Source organism: Tyto alba, unplaced genomic scaffold (genome assembly GCF_018691265.1).
Source record: "Tyto alba isolate M040663 unplaced genomic scaffold, T.alba_DEE_v4.0 Super-Scaffold_28, whole genome shotgun sequence".
NCBI classification, from domain to species: domain Eukaryota; kingdom Metazoa; phylum Chordata; class Aves; order Strigiformes; family Tytonidae; genus Tyto; species Tyto alba.
The window spans coordinates 19367041-19384544 of NW_024881302.1; the positions used below are offsets into that span (position 1 = coordinate 19367041).

At 42.8% G+C, this 17504-nt stretch overlaps 1 protein-coding gene across 1 annotated transcript; it reads left to right on the forward strand.

Moving 5' to 3' along the window:
- Window positions 1-1576: 1576 nt before the first annotated feature.
- JPT2 (Jupiter microtubule associated homolog 2) lies at window positions 1577-12985 on the forward strand. The gene is made up of 5 exons (XM_042798656.1): window positions 1577-1712; window positions 7071-7216; window positions 7716-7858; window positions 9792-9837; window positions 10578-12985. Exons 1-5 carry the CDS (start codon window positions 1669-1671, stop codon window positions 10760-10762), a joined length of 564 nt encoding a protein of 187 aa, XP_042654590.1. The 5' UTR covers window positions 1577-1668; the 3' UTR covers window positions 10763-12985.
- Window positions 12986-17504: the final 4519 nt, after the last annotated feature.

Sequence of the window (17504 nt, forward strand, 5' to 3'; positions counted from 1 at the left end):
GGTTGGTTGTTTTTTTTCCCTAGGTTTTTTTTCCTTCACAGCTTCAGATAAGGAGGAACTTAAGATACAGAGGTTGTATTCAGGCCATCAGGTTTTATATAGCCACTACCAGGAAAACTTTTTCACCCTGAGGACAATCAGGAAGAGGAACAGGTTACCCAGAGAGGGTTGTGCAGTGTCTAACTTCAGAGCTCTCAAAGACAAAGCTGAAAAAGCCTGGAGGAAGCTCGACTGATCTAGCTCACCCTGCTTTGAGCAGGAGGTTAGGCTCGAGGCCTGAGGTTCCTTTCAAGATGAATTATCCTGTGATCTATGTTATTAAATTAACTAATTTATTTTTGTACACATTTAGAATTTTGGTCTCTGTGATATACATGGCAGCTTTAATTTTGCATTGAGAAAGTGCAAGAGTATTCTTAAACTATATCATAAATGGAGGGTTCAAAAAACTCAGCAAAAACCTTATTGGTAATCTTTGATGCTTCCTTTCCATCCAGAGTGAGGACTCATCTCTAGCACCTGTGTACTGAGATGACTGGACTGTATGACTAAGTCTGAGTTCTTTCTGTGCAGCTTCTCACCACCACCATGCTGTGACAAAGGCTCACAGCTAAGAGACCTTAAATTCTTTTCCACCTTCGGTCAAAGCCAGTACTGAATCCTAACACTTTCTTTTCTCACAGATTATCTAATTTTGCCCTTAATGACCAAAACTTAACACTATAAAACTAGAAGGAACAAGTCAGAAGTAAAGAATAATTAACAAAACAAGAAATGGAACAAAGCAAGTATTTTGGTGTGTTCTTTTTTTGGGTTTTGTTCTGTTTTTTTTTTTTTTTTTAAATCCTTCAAGAGAAAAGCAGCAATATGGCTGCCTCTAAATCTACTTCTTAGTGTATATGGAAAACTGTGGAGCCATTAAATAAAGCTTTCAGCTGAAAGCGTTAACTTGTAACGTTACTATCACTGAAAAATGTTGGGTTAGAAAGGCCGGGTGGGTTTTGGCTCCCTGAGTGAAGCTGTCCCAGCCTAGGCTCCCCCGTGAGGTGAATTAAAGCCGATGGACTGTTTATGATCCGATGACGTAGCGGGGTGGGTAACCAGTGAGGCTGAGGTGCAGCCCTCTCCTCTCCGACAAAGCTGGGTGCAGCTTTGGAGGTTCCCGACTGACAGTGCTGAAATCATCAGGTTATAAAGTAATCTCTGAGGTTGTTCCTTATGATGGTCTTCCTCCTGAGTTTTGCTTTACATTGGCTTTTTGGGTGAAATGCCCGCACGAGGCCCGCACGGGCGGGCCCCTCAGGGCTGTCGCAGCCGGCTGCCCCAGGACGCCGCGCCTACCTGCCCCTTTAAATGTCCTCCCGCCGCTCGCCCCTCTCCGCCAATAGCTCTGCAGTTCCCTCTGATGGATGCACGACGTGGCCAATAGGAGGCGGCCAGGCTGAACGACGACGCGGGCCCTTTTCAAGCTTCCCTCCCTCTGCGAGGCTCACCGGATAGGCGGGATCTCGAGGGGGTAGGCTGCATCCGATAGGCTGTTCGATATGATGGACAGGTGGGTCAGCTAAGGGCCGGGCAGGGCGGGCCCGCCGGCGCTACCTGCCGTCCCGACGGCCGAGGAGTCGTGCTGCGTGCGGGCTCGCGGGGCCGAGCTCGTCGTTTGCCGCGATGTTCCAGGGCCCTGAGGCCGACCTGGCCAAGCCCAGCTCCAGGTGGGGCGGTTTGGCGGTGTGGGGGCTAAGGGGGGGCCGGGACGAGCCGCGGGGCGGTGGCAGAGCCCGCGGTGGGGCTTTGTTCGCGACACTGGCGGGGGGAGGGGGGGCACGCAGCTGCCGCCGGGGCGTGGCGAGCGGGTGGAGGGGCTCCGGCTGCGGGAGCGTGTCCGCGCTGAGGGGGCTCTGCGGCCGCGGCGGGCGAGGGAGCCGCCCCCCCCGCCCCGGTAGCCCCGGGGCAGAAGGCCAGCGCGGGGCGGCGGTGCCTCAGGTTACTTCTCCCGCACCCAAGGGCCGCCGCCGCCCTCGTCCCTGCCCGGGCCTGCTCGGAGCGGGCTTGAGCTCCCGCTGGCCGATACCGAGCCGGGGAGGGGGTCTGGGTCATCCTGAGGGGGTTCCGGGACTGGAAGAAAGGCCTGGCGCTGTGGAGGCCCTTCTTCCCCCATGTTTGTGCCTCCTGAAGCAGGAAGGAGGGCCTGGTTGTGCCCTGTGAAGCTTTGGGAGGATCCAACACAAATGCCTGCATAAGCAGGTGTTAGCTTGTTTTTGCCTTACGAAACTGAAATATTCTGTTATGCTTGGATGAGGGCATATATCCTGATAACTTGGAGCTGGAGTGATTAATCCATCTGCTAGGTAATCATGTGCTCGGAGGGGAAGGAAGTGTTTCGAAATTGTCTAAGGGTGCTTTAAATTTGCCTTTTATTCTGGTCGTTATAAGCTATGACCTGGTTTTAAAAGACTTCTGAGGATGCTCTGCCTTTAGTGTAGTCTCTGGGAAGCTTCTGTTCTCATGGTAATTTTGAAGCCACGTTGAACTTCTAAATTGGGTTTCTGGATAGAGTCTGGTATGAAGACTATCAATAACTCTTTAATTAACAGCAAGCAAAAGTGGTCTTGTTACAGCTTATTCTCTGCCATTGTGACAGAGTGTTTTCATCGTGCCTGAGGCCAAACTCTAGCAATACACACAACTATATAAACAGACCCAGCATAGCAAGTATACATACTGCAGCACTGCAATACATTACATTAATGGATTGTGTAAAGTGGTCTCTGAGATGGTGATTATTGACATATGGCCTCTGCCATCAAAACTGAAAAATACTTGGTTAAAAGACACTTTTTCCAGAGCTTATTCTATTAATTCTCTAAACAAAACTTTATTTGCTGATAATGCAAATCTTTTTGCAGTCCTTGATATATAGGAGTTTCTCTAATTAAAACTGAGCCGAATTCAAAATCCCTGCAGCAACCACCAACAGCTGTGGAAGTGGGAAAAAATAACTCTTCCCAATGTGAAAATCTTTGTGAGGAAATGATAAAAAAAATGGTTTGCATTTTGAGAACTTCATAATACAGGGGCATTACTGTTAGAAATAAGCGATACTAAAATATTTTAAATGAAAGCTTCCACTTAAATAATTGTCCAGTGAGATGTATCTCTAGTGACCCAGTTAATGTGTACAGTAGTACAGCAAACTAGTTTGCTGAATCAAATTAACTGCCTACTCTTATTTTATTAAACTTTAATAATGATGCTTTGTATTTTTAATGAAGTTTTGCTTTTCCAAAATAAGGAAAATTTCTCAATGTTTAAGAGTTGTTGTTGCTCTTTGCTTTAAGACAGAATTCCGTCATTCTACTGATGGTTCACACTATGAAGATGCATTGCTTTTACGTATCCTCAATTCATCAAGTATGTGAGCAGTTTCACAACTACTGTATAGAGCTGAAAATGTTAAACACAGCCATCTTGGAAATGTTCCCTTCCTCCCCATGAGTGTTATTGCAGAATATTGCAGAGCTCTCAGATCAAGAGCAAAACTGATGTAACAAAGCATGTTGTTTGTTTATAAGACGAGTGAGCTATTTAATGAGCCATGAATTTGTATTGATCCAACAGCAGGAGTGCACTCAGTAACTTTCTGGTCTTTGCCTTAGAGCCTGGTGTTGCAAACCTTAACACCTGCTTTCTGGTTGGCTTTCTGCTAGGTATCTTAGTGATGGTCTCTTATGTATAATGCAACTCTCCTATTTCACCTGCTTTATTAGAACTGTCTGAAAACTGGTAACACTTCAGTGTTTTAACTTTCAGGCAGAATTAAGAAAAAAAAAATAATAATTTCTATAACCAATGTCTTGAAGTAATGGATAAGTTTTGGCACTTCTTCCATAGGTTGGCTGAAAGATTTAATGAGGAAAGGGCATTCAAATTCAAGTGTGTTAGAATGTAGGGAAAAAAAAAAAGACCATAAGAACTAATTAAAATTCTTTAAGCCTGCCAGAAGAGAACAAAGCAATTAGTAGAGGCTTTTAAATTTACAGGGTAGGGTTCTTAATTTAGCTATTCTAGATGAATTGACAGACTTCTAGTCTGCTGGAGGGGATGGAGAGAAGAGGCAGGTTTAGATTGCGTAAAAAGCAAAGGGTTTTTTTTTTTTCATTACTGTTTAAAAGAATAAAGCAGCACTTTCCCTTCCCCCCACCTCCTCCCAAAGGAAAAAAAGATCTAACTTACAATATGCCAAAATATCTCTATGTAAACTGGCATAATACCAACATAAACTAAAATGACTATAAAGTATAAACTAAAATTACTATAAAGTGTATGTTGAATTTCCTTGTACTCTTGAAACAGCTTGCACTGGCTTACCGAGTTTAGCATGCTGTTTTCCTTTGGTAGGATTCACAGGCTACATCTTATATTCTTGCTTGGTTTGGGAGACCTATACATCTCCCTCTAATCTAGAACTGAGTGACACGGGAGTACAAGGAGGTCAGCAATGCTCTAGAGACTATACAGCTTTGTATTTTCCCCAGTTCTTGGCTGAAGGAGCGTGAAAGCCTGTCCTATTTGCTGTCATAAACTGGAAGACTGTTGTTGTACTTCAAGATTATTTTTGGTAATTCCTGTGAATTAATTAGAACTTTATGGACTTGGTGTCACAGTCAGTTGAAAGCTTATGGAATATTCGGAAGGTTGCTAGCAATTAGAAGTTTCTGAAATTGAGGAGGCAAATCCACTTTGTTTATGTAGAGCCAAGACAATCTTTTGGGGGATACTGGCAGAAAAGGTCACCTATTATGCTGATGTCCAAATGCTTTGTAAGCACTTCAGGTGAGGCATCTGACTTATTCCTTGCAACAGTAGGGTTTTCTTAGCGTGTGTACTGAGCTGACAATGGGAGGACAATGTAAGGTTAATCAGTGTTGGATTTTTGTTGATGCTTAATTAAGTTTAACTGAATAATCAAGACCTTTAATCTTAAAATGGGGTTTCACTAGATTGAATTTTTTTTTTTTTTTCCCTGCAGTGGCTCTTCAGTTTCAGAAATGGGAAGTAATTTGATTCTTATGAGTGGTTGTTTTTCTTAAACAAAATCTCAAGATAGTTATTTTGTTATTCCTTCCTACGCTTGTAGACATGTGTTAAGAAAACAGCATGGTAAATGGAATGAATCTATAGTGTAAGAAACTCTATCTGTATAAACTACATTTCTCTTCCTTTCAATCTCTTTGATAGTATACTTAGATTAGTATACTTAGAACTCAAGAAAGACTAGATGCATTAAAAAAAATAGCTGAAAAGAATGAAGTCAGAAATCACTTAAATTATATGGGGGGATACTTGCAGACCTACTTTAACAGGAGCCCCTCCTTCCCAAGCTCCTCTAGGTTTTTCTTCATTATTCCCTTTTCCTTCCATCTCCCAAGTTTAAATCCTCATTGTTTCTGGACCATTGTGAATGATCAAAATACATAATTTGCATATTTGCTGTCTATTTTAATAGCAGCTTTAGATCTTCCAACATATGTGGAAAGCCTATAGCATGATTTGATCTGTAGTCTGTTGGATGCTAAATTGTAAATAAACCTTCTGCTCGGATATGCTTTTACCTGTGCAGTAGACAAGACAGTTGTCCAGTCTACTGAAATTCTAGTTACTCCCTCAAGCTAAAGCGGTTCATTAAATCCACAGTTGTACTAAGGATTAAAATATTGAAATTGGCCAGTGAAGACAGTCTCTTTGAGGCTGGTTCTGTCTATATAAACTACTCCCAGACTAAAAGAAGGTTTTTCTCCTTCCTCCCAAGGAGAGTAGAACTGCCTTCTGCATCCCGAGATCTGAAATGGTAACAAAGCTCGCTTCCTGACAGGGCAGCCAAATATCTCTGCTTTTGGAAATGAAATCATAGAGTTAAATTGGGGTAGATCTTGGCTCTGAGAGGAACCTCTTTTTATGCCTGGTAGATATCTAGCCTGAAATGACTTGCTTCTGTCACAAATCCATGGAGAGGATGTGTTGTATCAATTCACTAGTGTCTGAATTCTGTTCAGGTAGACTGGTTTAAAGATCTTGAAATTTATAACTGTTCTTTTTGTATAAGGATAAAGGTTAGTTTAGGTCCCAGAACAAGTACTCAGATTAGAAGAGGTGTAATTCAGCTACTACTTTTGCTCAGCTGCTAAGATTGAGTGATTGGTCAGGTAGACATAACCATAAAGATTATTTTTGGTACATAGGCATTCATCAGTTTCTCATGCTTCTTCTGTTAATTTTCCAATTCCACTGCTTCTACTCCCAAGGAGTGGTTCAGTTCCTTCTCAGTGCAGGACCTGAAGTGTCTTGAACAAATCATAGGTATTAACTGTGGACTTATTACTCAAGGACAAGCATGACTTCTGGTAGGTGTTCAGTAAGTCAGTCTGTTTCTGTTGTAACCTCTGACTTTTATGAGGATCTGTTTGATATATCCCTGGTGCAGAGCTTTGGTTGTAATGGATTTGCATCTTGACCACTACAAATTTGGCTTTTGAGCATTCCATCTTTCTACAGTAGCTAATATGATAACTGATGGTTGAAACTAGCAAATTCTTTAGTAGTTATGAAATGTCTGCTTTTATTTAAAAGTCAATGGATTTGAATTGTGTAAGAGATGCAAAGTTGGTATGTGCGGTTTAGCAGAAAGTCTGATTCTGTAATGGCTATTTTTAAAATACTAACCAGAGTCATACGTCTTCTCTTAATCTCCCATTGCTTCTGAAACACTTCAGGTAGCATAACCATTTGTTCTGGTGGCACACTTACGATCGTTCCAAGTAATCATAGATAAAATAATGATCAAGTTTACTGACTAGGAAGCTGGCAATATATGTGATGAATTTGAGAATATTTTATTAGAACAACTCCTGAAAGTAAGTACTTCCTGGACACAGCAGAATTACCTGAAGTAAGTTTGAATCAGAATAGTTACTCCTAACATACAAGGGAGAATGGGAAGGGGATATCAAATGTTGAATGCTGTAAATTTCAAACAAACTTTTGTCTCTTGCTTCTCTCATTCTGCACTGTAGGGTATTGAAACCCCCAGGAGGAGGTTCAAGTAATGTCTTTGGGAGTACAGAAGTTTGTCCTTCAAGCAGGGCACACCGGATGGCATCCAATATCTTTGGAGCATCAGAAGAACCTCAGAACATTCCAAAAAGAACAAACCCTCCAGGTAAGAGCAGCCACCACCTTCAGCACAACTGGGCTCTGAATTGCAGCACATAACTGGTTTCTGATTCCTAAAGTGAAACACTGTGATCTGTCTTTTTGTGTTGCATTTTTACAAATTGAGTGGGCTTGAACAATAAATCTATTCAGACTTCTGAATATATGAATATTTCAGTGATCTACATGTTCACAGACTTTTTAGCACATCATCTGAGTCTAATTCTTTCTGAGTTGAGGTCTAGGAAGTGATGAAAGGAGACTGCTTCTGTTCTAGAGCTGTGTGATCAGTTAGCTGCAGTGAGTACAGCTGTGAATCTGAGATCCTTCAGTGAATTCTTATAACAAAGGCTTTCAACTAGTATCTTTAGGCAAACAAAAGCAAGTCTCTAAGCAGCAGGGTTCTAGAAATCTTTGAATTCTTATATATTTTTAAATTTTTTTAATGTAGCATGGTAAAACTTAAGTCCTCTAGGGGGGGAAAAAAAAATCTAACTGTCTTGCAGGGGGAAAAGAAAGTGGTATTTTTGAGGATTCTAGTACTGCTCAGCCTCGTCCACGCATGAATCCACCTGGTGGGAAGACAAGTGATATCTTTGGGTCTCCTGTGTCTACCAGTGTTGTGCGAGCACACCCAAACAAGCCTAAGGTATCTGTACTTCTTTCACTATCAATCTAAGAAGCTAGCAGCTCAGTGAGACATCTTACAGTCTTGTCACAATGCAATGCCTGTATTCTCTTTAAGATGACAGATTTGAATTACACATAGGGTAACTTCAAGTTAGACAGTTATGCCCAAAGTCTCTTTTTGATAGCTTGTTACCTTTGGTGTATCAGATGGCAGCATTCTCTGTAGTTTGCTGTAAAACTGTTAATTAGACTGTGGCTGTGTGTTCAAAGAAAAGAGAAAGAAATTCTTCTGAGGCCTTTGGTCTTCCTTGTAAGTGAGGTGCAGCTGGAGTTCTTGGCACACAGCCAAGAGGCATTTCAACTAGATAAGGGGGAGATATTTATCTTTATTCTGCAATTTGGCAGAGGTGATCTTGATGCCAGCTCTGGAAAGTCAGTGAACCCCAGTGAGCTACAGTCATAAATCTTCATGTGTCCTGGCTGTTCCCTTCACGTCTCTTAAATATATATATATATCTATATCTATCTACATTCAACATGAAAGCACTTCAGCGGGAGATTATGCTTAAGTGATCAACAGTGAAAAAGCTAACTCAAGATCAGCTTTGGGTATTGGGTCTACCATGTACTTGATTTTGTGGTATCAGACAAAAATGTGTCTTGCTATCAGTTGTTATTTTTTTTATCTTAAAGCTGGGATGTGTAATAGTTGGAGAGGCTTGTAGTTTTGACCAAATCTAGTTTTGGAAAAAAGGAGGATACATTGCCAATTACTTTATTTCTGTATTTAAATGCCCGATATTTGGATTTACAACCTGCTGCTTTACTCTAAGTAGATCCTGTTAAGTGACTGGCTGCTATGCTGGCAATGTTTTTGACATGTCAGCATGGAAACGCCCATGAACCACAGCTCACTGTCTTTGTGCTGAAAAAGCAGTAGCAGTCTAATTTTTACTGGAACCTTAGGAAGAAAAGGTTAGTCTGATTTAACTGTGTGGGGTTTATTTTTTTTTCCCCTTTTTCCCCTTAAATTTGAAGGTGCCAATAGTGTGCTTTGCCTGACTTTATGTGCAGACTCTGGAGTCTATTTTGAGGGATTTGTGTCATAAGAGAGGAGGAGAAAAGACTGTGTGCTAGGTTTTGTCAGGAGTAGTGCTGTTGGTGTAGGAAGGGGCTTTGTTTTGTTCCTCTATACCCCTTTATCAGGCTGGTCTCTGATTCTTTTTAGTTGCTTTTTTAAAAATGTAAAATACTAGTTCCTGTGAATTCTTGACTAAATGGAGGACAATACTTTGGAAATTCCGATGTCTTTAATCAGAGCACTGGAATTGTGAGAAATACTAGGATGGAAAGGCAGTAGCATATTTGCAAAAATTACTGCAAGTTGAATTTCAGGGATGGGAAACCATGCAAGCTTTTCTGAAGTATTGCTGTGCATTTCCGACAATTGATTGAGATTGTTGGGGAAGTGGTCTTAAAAGATTTTGTTAATTACCTGCCTATTCAGTTCACTGTGGATACTCACAGCAGACAGTAATTGCTGAATATAAACAGGACGCTCAAGGGCTGCTTGTGTTCTAGTTGTGAATACCAACCTCTCAGGGGTGGTAGTGGGTGCTTGACAAGAATGGTAATTCCAGACCTTTGGACTGAACTGTTTATCATAGATGAAATTTTAAGCCTCTGATGAACTAATGCAGCATCTTCATCTGTGTTTCAATGAATTTTCTGAGATCTGCACCTTGACGTAATGTAGGAGTTATCTTCTGCCACTGCTTTTGGGGTTGTGTAGTGCTGGAGAGGAAGAAGGGCTGCACAGTGTCTGCAGCTGTTGGCTTTTACCATGATAAATGTATAAACTTAGATCAGGAACAAGGCAAAACTTTCTGAAGGATTTTGTGACAGAGTTACTGTTTGATAACATACTGATAGTTTTTTTGGTTTCTTTGCAGGATCACATTGTCTTGAAAGAGGATGAAACACCAAAGAAGCTAGAAGGTCAGCAAGAGAAATTCCTTTCTCTGTTCTCTTTGAGAAGATAAGCTCCAAGGAATAGTTTATTGTGCTTCCTCTTAAAAGCATGAGACTAAGGCTGGTGTTTAGGATAACATAACTGAGAAGTCTTCCTTCTGTTAGAAAATTTAATCACTTGTCTCAGGGAAATGGTTCTCCTCCTTTTATTCAGGAGAACACCACAGGCATAAGTCTTGGTACTATGTGGGTGTGTATATACTTTGCTTGATACCATGGATGAATACATAGATATATATGGAATCTGTATATATAGAAAAACATCCTATCAGATTGCTTCCGTCTCCTTCAAGTATGTAATCTTGGCCTGCTGTAGTTGTAAATAACAAATAGCTGACTGACAAAATGTATTATTGCTCAGCCAGTTATTGTTAAAGAACTATGGGAACGCTGCTTTCAAGCTCAGTATGAAAGGATTCATTGGTAAGTTGCATCTTTTAATTGCCTGAAACTGCCAAAATAATTCTGAAGTTATGTTGCTTAGCCTACATATCCTTGTTAGAAAGATTGCTGAAGGAAGAGAGGAGGGGTTGTAAAAAGTGAAATCCTTCCTCAGCACCTGTTTCCTTCAGGAAAAATTAACAGATACAGAGAAACCTTAGTGTGCTATGGATGGGAGACATGGGAAATAATGCCCTTACAGAAGATGAAGCACTTTGTGCACTACAGAATAACAAGTTGATCTAATCCCTTTTCTTTTTATTCAGCTACAGAAAATATCAAACCACAGCCGGAAGATGGAGGCGAGAAAAAATATCTGGGCAAAGAGGAGCAATGCAAGGACCCAGAACCCAAGATAGACAATCATGAGCCCCGATTAGGGCCAAGGCCACGCTCACACAACAAAGTTCTCAATCCGCCGGGGGGGAAATCCAGTATTGCATTCTACTAGGGTTATCTGTTCACTTTCACTAACGGAGTCTGCACAGAAACTCTTGTCTGTGGTTGTGAGGTCAGTTTATAGATTATTGTTGATGGATTGATTCTTAGGCAGATGGATGAGGGTTATGCTAAAGTGTATGGGAAGGATAACCTGATGTTTTGGGGAGGGAGGGCTGGGGAGGGAAAGGGTGCCCTGTGGAAGATGTTGAGTATTGACCTGCCTGGGTGGGTGGCAGAGGAGGACATTGGTGTAACTTTGTGAAAGATCAGTGTTACTTTGTGGTGAGTTCATCAGACTGTTTAGGCTCTTAGCTAGCTAGCGGCTCAGGACACTCCTGGAGGCAGGCTTATCCCTGCAGTCAGCAGGTAAAACATTGTGACTGTGACCTAGAGGTCACATCTGAAAGATTCTGAAGCACAGCAGGTGGGCTGTGCTTTCCTCTAGGCAATAGGATGCAGCTTCACAGTGTGAGCTGACTTCCAGTCACTTCCTTGTTCCACTGGAACAAGTAGTGCTACTGTGGTTTTGAATGTCTTCAGTCTTTGGTTCTCTTTCTCCTTTCTTGCTTTGCAGCACATGATTGCTAATACAAGGGCAAAACATGCTGAAAGTTTCTTTGCTCATAAACCATCATATGTTAATAAATATTGTGGGATTCCCTTCCCCAGAGTATTCAGGCCTTTCTGATGCCTTCAGTAATCTACTGATTACTACAACTAGCTCTTGACAAGTGATAGTGTCAGTCCAACACACTGTTTCATGTAAGTGCTTCTCGAAGACTTTTATTTAAAGTATCCTGGTTAAGTGCTCGTGCATTTCTGGTAAAGATGTGGGTGCAAACAATAGCTTTGTGGTACTCTTTGAACAGAAGCAACTTAAAGCGTACAGTTACCGTGGAGAATATACTGAGGTGTCCAGCCAGCTAGCTGTGATCCAACCTGTATAGAAATGCCTTAGTTTCTGCAAAGCTTTTTACTTTGTACCCTGTGGAAACCAGGACTGTTCTGCTGTCTTCACCACAGTGCATTTTTTTGTTTGTTTTCTGTGCTGACTCTGTTAGTGAATTCTCTTGTCTTTGGTCAGCCTTATGTTTGCCTTTGACTGCCTCAGATTTTTGTTGGTAAGGTTGGGGGATCTGCATGGATTCTCCCCAAACCACAGTTGTAGTTGTTTTGAGACATGCTGTAGACTATCCTAGTTGGAGAAACAAAGACTTTAGCAATACAAACCTTTCAGTTGTGCTGGCTATCTTAAATCATGTTTGGAAGATGTGCATGTTTTGCACAAGTCTTTGCTGGGGAGGGTAGCTCCCATTGTTAGTTCTCTGAATGGACTTTCTGATCATATCTAGGGTCTTCATATATGAACATTAACATTAGGTGCTTACTGGTCAATGTATTTAATAGCGACTTTAAATTTGACATATCAAAACAGGAGTTGTTCAGGTACGCCAACGAACAAGTGGCCTTATCTGTGTGTATCCGCTGCTGTTCTAGCCCAGGTCCCTGGGAACTGCCACTGTTCAGAGGGGACTATTTCTGGGCCAGGTGCTAAAACACTCCGGGATTGTAGTGCTTACTAGACTGCTCAGTTCAGTTGATGTCAGATGACTGCATGAAGACTTAGTTGCCTTTTCAGATAGTGAAGATATATGGGGCAGTGCTAAGGGTAGAAATAGCCATGGAGGGTAGGGCTTTCAATGCCTTTGTACCTTTCAGATAGGTTTGGTGCCCCCTGGGAAAACAAGACAGTGATTCTACCTGCAACCCTGGAATGGGTTTATGTTACTTCCAAACATGTATTTCCCAGCAGCTGTTCTTGAGCCTGCTGTCTAGCCTCTGAGTCTGACACATCTATCCATTGCAATTCCTTGTTCCAGTACTTGCCAGGGTTTTAAGAGGCTACCGTGTGGAAAAGTCAACCAGAGGGTGATTTCTGCATTGAAGGGTCTGGTGTAATTGCTGCTGTCTGTAATACCGAGCGTAGACTTGGCAGCTTTTAGTACCTGATGTGCATTGGCTACAGTGCCTGTCTTTTCAACAGCAACTTCCAGCTAGGCCTTAAATTTGTTAAACTATATTAATTCTCTTGCATTTCTTTCTTTGGAATCTAACCCATGTTTTCAACTCATCAAGTAAGACTGATAAGAGCATTTTTCTGGGACAGAAGGGGATTGAAAATCAAATGATAAATCATGCAATTGTCAATAAAACTGTGTATTTTATTACTTCATTGTGTGCTGTAGATGTCTGCTTTTGTAAGTTAACTGGTAATCTAATTCTATGTAGATACATTGGTGAATTTTGTTGTCTGAAATTGGAAAAACTGCACCAATATTTTCAGACTTTCTGTACTGGGAAGTATGGAGATGGGACACCCTGCTCAGGATCGCCCATGAGACAAGCACCTCTTACCCCTGGGGAGTGTGAAGGGATGGTAGCAAGGGCAGGCGGTTCAGGTCAATGCCTTTTTGTGGGCAACGTTCCATGGTGTTCTGTACAATGCAAGGATGCTGTTATGCTCTTCATCAAGATTGTAAATAGACTTAAATATTCAAATATTGTAAATGTTTAAGTCTATTTGTAGAATAATGTAGTAATTCCCCTTGAGCAGGGGATGCTCTTTATGTGGAAAAGTTGTACCCCCACTTCTACACTTCTGGTGGGTGCATAAAAATCTCCTTGTGCCAAACTGTCTTGGCTGACAGAGTGGTGGTAACTACAGCTGCAGAAATTCCAGTTCTGGGTGAGTTGGACATGGTGGCCTCTCAGCCAGGGTGCTCTAAATTTGCTGCTTCGTTCCTTAATTTGCAGATTGCGGTGCCCTGCAGAGCCTCTCGGCCAGCATTTGTTTCTGCAGTGACCTCTCTATTTTGCACTGGGAGTTCTGCCATTTGTAGTTCAGAACTCCCCTCAAGCACACACAATGCTTTGGGTAGAATCTGCTTAGTGTGGGAACTTGTGGATATCCTTGATAACACACTAGCAACAAAGGACTGTCATTCCTTTGAACTCTTCCAACTAGTACACTACAGTATATTTTCACTTTGCAAGTCTGCACGTTACCTCATTGGTTTGCCCCTAAATTGAAGGTCTGGAGCTTAAACACTTAGGATAGAATAGTATCCAGGTCACTTTTTCAGTCTTGGAAGGAAAATTATTGTATCTGTTGTAATAAGCTTAGCTTGGAAAGTGGTGAATTGGTGATTTGCATGCTTTCATCAGCCATGTGTACAATTCTAGGCAGAGCTGCTGCTTAGTTCCTAAATATGTCACTCTGCCTGGCCAGTACAGGACAGCACTGTCCTAATCAACAGCTCGGCTGCCGTGTGTCATCCCTCCCGACCCCCCGTGAGGCCGAGTCAGCCACAGCGGGGCATGTTTTCCCCTACTAAGACTGCTGGCTTCCATGCAATACCTTGTAAGCAAGCGCTGTCTGATACCGTTCTTCTGTTACATCGCTGCCTCACCATTGATAAACAGCCCACTTTGCACTCCTAATGAGGAAGATGAATGTCTTTCTCTGTGTTTTAAGTAGCATTACTGTGGTTGTTTTGAAGGATTTATAGAGGTTAATCAGGCTTGGGGTATCTAAAGTGCATTCTTGGGGCTTGTCTAGTGAGAGAACATACGTAGTGTTGTGTGGAGACAAATATTTAAGTTTTAATTTTAAATGAGTAACTGTTGTGATATGTTCCCTGAAAAATTCTCACATTTGCTTATGTATAGTGTGGCCACACTGGTGCGTGGACACCTGAGAACCCTGGCTGCCTGTGTGATCACGTAGCAGAGGACAGCATGGTGATTGCCTGTCAACGTGTGGAGTGTGCTCAGTTGTCCACTTGCATCTTCACAGCCGGGAGGCCAGCTGCCCATCCGGCATTTTGTTCAAGCCCGCTGACATGTCTGTTACTGAATTCCAGCCTGAAGCTCTGCTGAAATCCTTTATTAATTCCCTTTGGAAAAGGTGACGGTTAAGAATATTGAGGCTGAAGTTTTCCATTGGTTTTCTTGAGCAATGAAGTAGCGTCGTAACCAGGATGCTCTGCTGTGCTAGACTAGAGAAAGCAAAAGGATACCGACCTCTGTGAGCGTAGGCGCTCTGCTGGTAACAGAGGGCAGGATTATAGAGAGACTTTGGCACATAAGTCATTTATGTCATTACTTGTTATGAGCTGTGCAAGAAGTAGACTGGGTAATGATTTATTGCTGGCCAAGGACTGATGCACAGAACCCCCACAAACAGGCGGCAGATGAAGCTGGATGTCCGGGCTGCCAGCCCAACTGCTGCTTGGTCCTCCCCCTGAAGACACAGTCAATGGGCAGAAAGAGCAGTTTTTAATTATTGTGCTAAATTTACAGCCTGGATTACTTTTACTGTTTTTATCTTGCTTCTGGGGATGAAGACTATCTGCTCTTGAATCTAACTTTCCCTTTCTTTAAAGCTGGAACTCGTACTGGTAACAGGACCTCCTCTTCCTCAAGCAGGTCAAAGTGCTGGCCACAACCAGCAAGAACACAGTAATGTGTTTGCCCGTAACCCTCGAGCTCCAGCCAGCTTCTAATTCTGTCTCTTACCCTACTATTTTCCTCCTCCCTCCTACATATACGTATATTTTAAATAGTAGCTCTGCTGCCTTTCCCTTCCCAGTTATCCCTCCCATGCTGGGTGTATGCTGCTTTAGCCAAAAACACACACGGCTCTGCCTCGATGTGTATCAGAAGCACAGAGGTCTATCAGAAGTAACAGAGAACTTGATGTTGTGCCCGTTTTTTCATAAAGATGATGGTTCTTCCTCCACTGCCACCTTCCACAAACTTACATAAAAACGTGCTCCGCTGTGTACCAGTGTTTCACGTTCTGGTTTTCGAGAGCACACTCTGGATTATGATGAGAGAAAAGAAAAAAAATCCACCTCAATGTGACTTGCCCGAACTGATGTCCACTTCCAAGTTTCACAGTTTTATATTTCACAAGTTGCAGTCCACTGTGTCTTATGCAAAAGGAAGGTTCTGCCAAATATTGTTGAAAAGAGCTCACCATTTCTAGAGAGAAGGTGGGGGGTGGGGGTTTTAGTTACCTGTATGATCAGTGGAACACTGCAAAAATTAAAACCAGCCGATTGTTTCTTGCTGCACACTGATCTTTGTGAATGCCACCCTTTTGTTTTCATGACAAGCTTAAACAAAGTAGAGCACCATGCAATTACTTTGTAAAAAGTTTCTTAGAAGTGAGCTCTGGCATCTCAACAGCAGGGGACAAGCACGAATTGGGAAGACAGACAAAGCTGAAGGTGGCTTTCCTGTCATCAGTGGAGTAATTAATGAAAATAGCAGTTAAACAGGAGTAACAGGACACTGATGAACTCCACTGGGGATGAGCAGGTGCTGCTGCAGGAAGGCCCATTCTCGGCCTCCTTACTGTTGTTACATCAGCTCAAGCTTTACTCAGCTGAGCTGAAAGACATAAACAGTCTTTTAAGAAAAACTCTTTGCCCAGCAGCGGCTCCAGTGGAATCTTCCCAACACAAAGGTGGTCTTGGTACAAGAGACTCAAAGGTCACTAGAATCTCCCCACGTCTTCAGATGATATGAAAGGGTTTTTAAAAGCACACAGAGGTATCTTTGTACAATGGTACCTACAAAACCACCTGGAGTCAACGGAAGTTCTTATTGCTGGTGAATGTAGGAGACGGGCAGGAAAGCTCCACGGTGAAACCTAGCCGAGGCGGCAGGGAGACTTCCAGCGCCGCACTGGCAGGAACCTTGTTAATCAGTGGCAGATTTTAGGGAAAGTAATGTCACAACTCTTCTTCAAACCAGAGGAAGTAAGATTATCTTCTGGTAATTTGGAAGTAGATTATGGGATAGCAAATACGCTTTTGAGCTTCTTCCGTGAAGAACCAAGTACAGGAGTTTAAGGGGTTATCCCAGCACTCCTCACAGGACCAACCCCAGGGACTTTAGCTGCTGCAGCGTCATACGGTATATAAACTGAGCAAGGTGATGACTTCCTGCCAGCCAGGCTGTAGTCACTGCTTTTAAGCCAGGTGTTGGTAGTATTGACACAAAAAATGAGCTCTGTTGAACGCGTACTTTCCTCTGTATGCAAGCCTCCAACGCGAGTATACAGTACTGCTGCATGTGGTTTTTCATATCACATTTGGGAATTCACCATGGGATTTTCCCACTATGAAAAGAAAATGCATCTGCAGGATTTCAGCACTGAGGAGTAGCACAGTGACTAGGCTGAGGGGCGTACTTAAAGCCAAGGTCTGGCAGGAGTCTGATTTACCAGCTGACTGCAAATGCTGGTGAGGCCTCACATGGACTCCCAAGCCCAGTTTTGGGCTCCCTAGTGTAAGAGAGGTGACTTAGGGAGGGAGTGCAGGGATAGGCCACAAAGGCTGTCAATGGCCTGGAGCATCTCTCAAGAGGAGAGGCTGAGAGAGCTGGGGCTGTTCAGCCCCGAGAAGAGAAGGCTCAGGGAGATCTTACCAGGGTGTTAAGTACCTGCTGGGAGGGGGCGAGGACGAGGGAGCCAGACTCTTCTCTGGGCAAGAGGCAATGGGCACAAATTAAACCACGTGGAATTCCATTTGAACACGAGGAAGCACTTTCTCACTGTGAGGGCAGGCAAATGCTGGCACAGGTTGCCCAGAGAGGTGGCAGCATCTCCATCTGTGGACACGCTCAAACTCTGACTGGATGCGGCCCTGGACAACCGGCTCTGGCTGATCCTGCTTGAGCAC

Bases quoted from the DNA above. Each gene is read 5' to 3' on its own strand.
- JPT2 (XM_042798656.1), top strand. From the start codon at position 1,669: ATGTTCCAGGGCCCTGAGGCCGACCTGGCCAAGCCCAGCTCCAG. The intron at 7,859-9,791 runs GTATCTGTACTT...GTTTCTTTGCAG, and splicing joins CACACCCAAACAAGCCTAAG to GATCACATTGTCTTGAAAGA. The intron at 9,838-10,577 runs GTCAGCAAGAGA...CTTTTTATTCAG, and splicing joins AACACCAAAGAAGCTAGAAG to CTACAGAAAATATCAAACCA.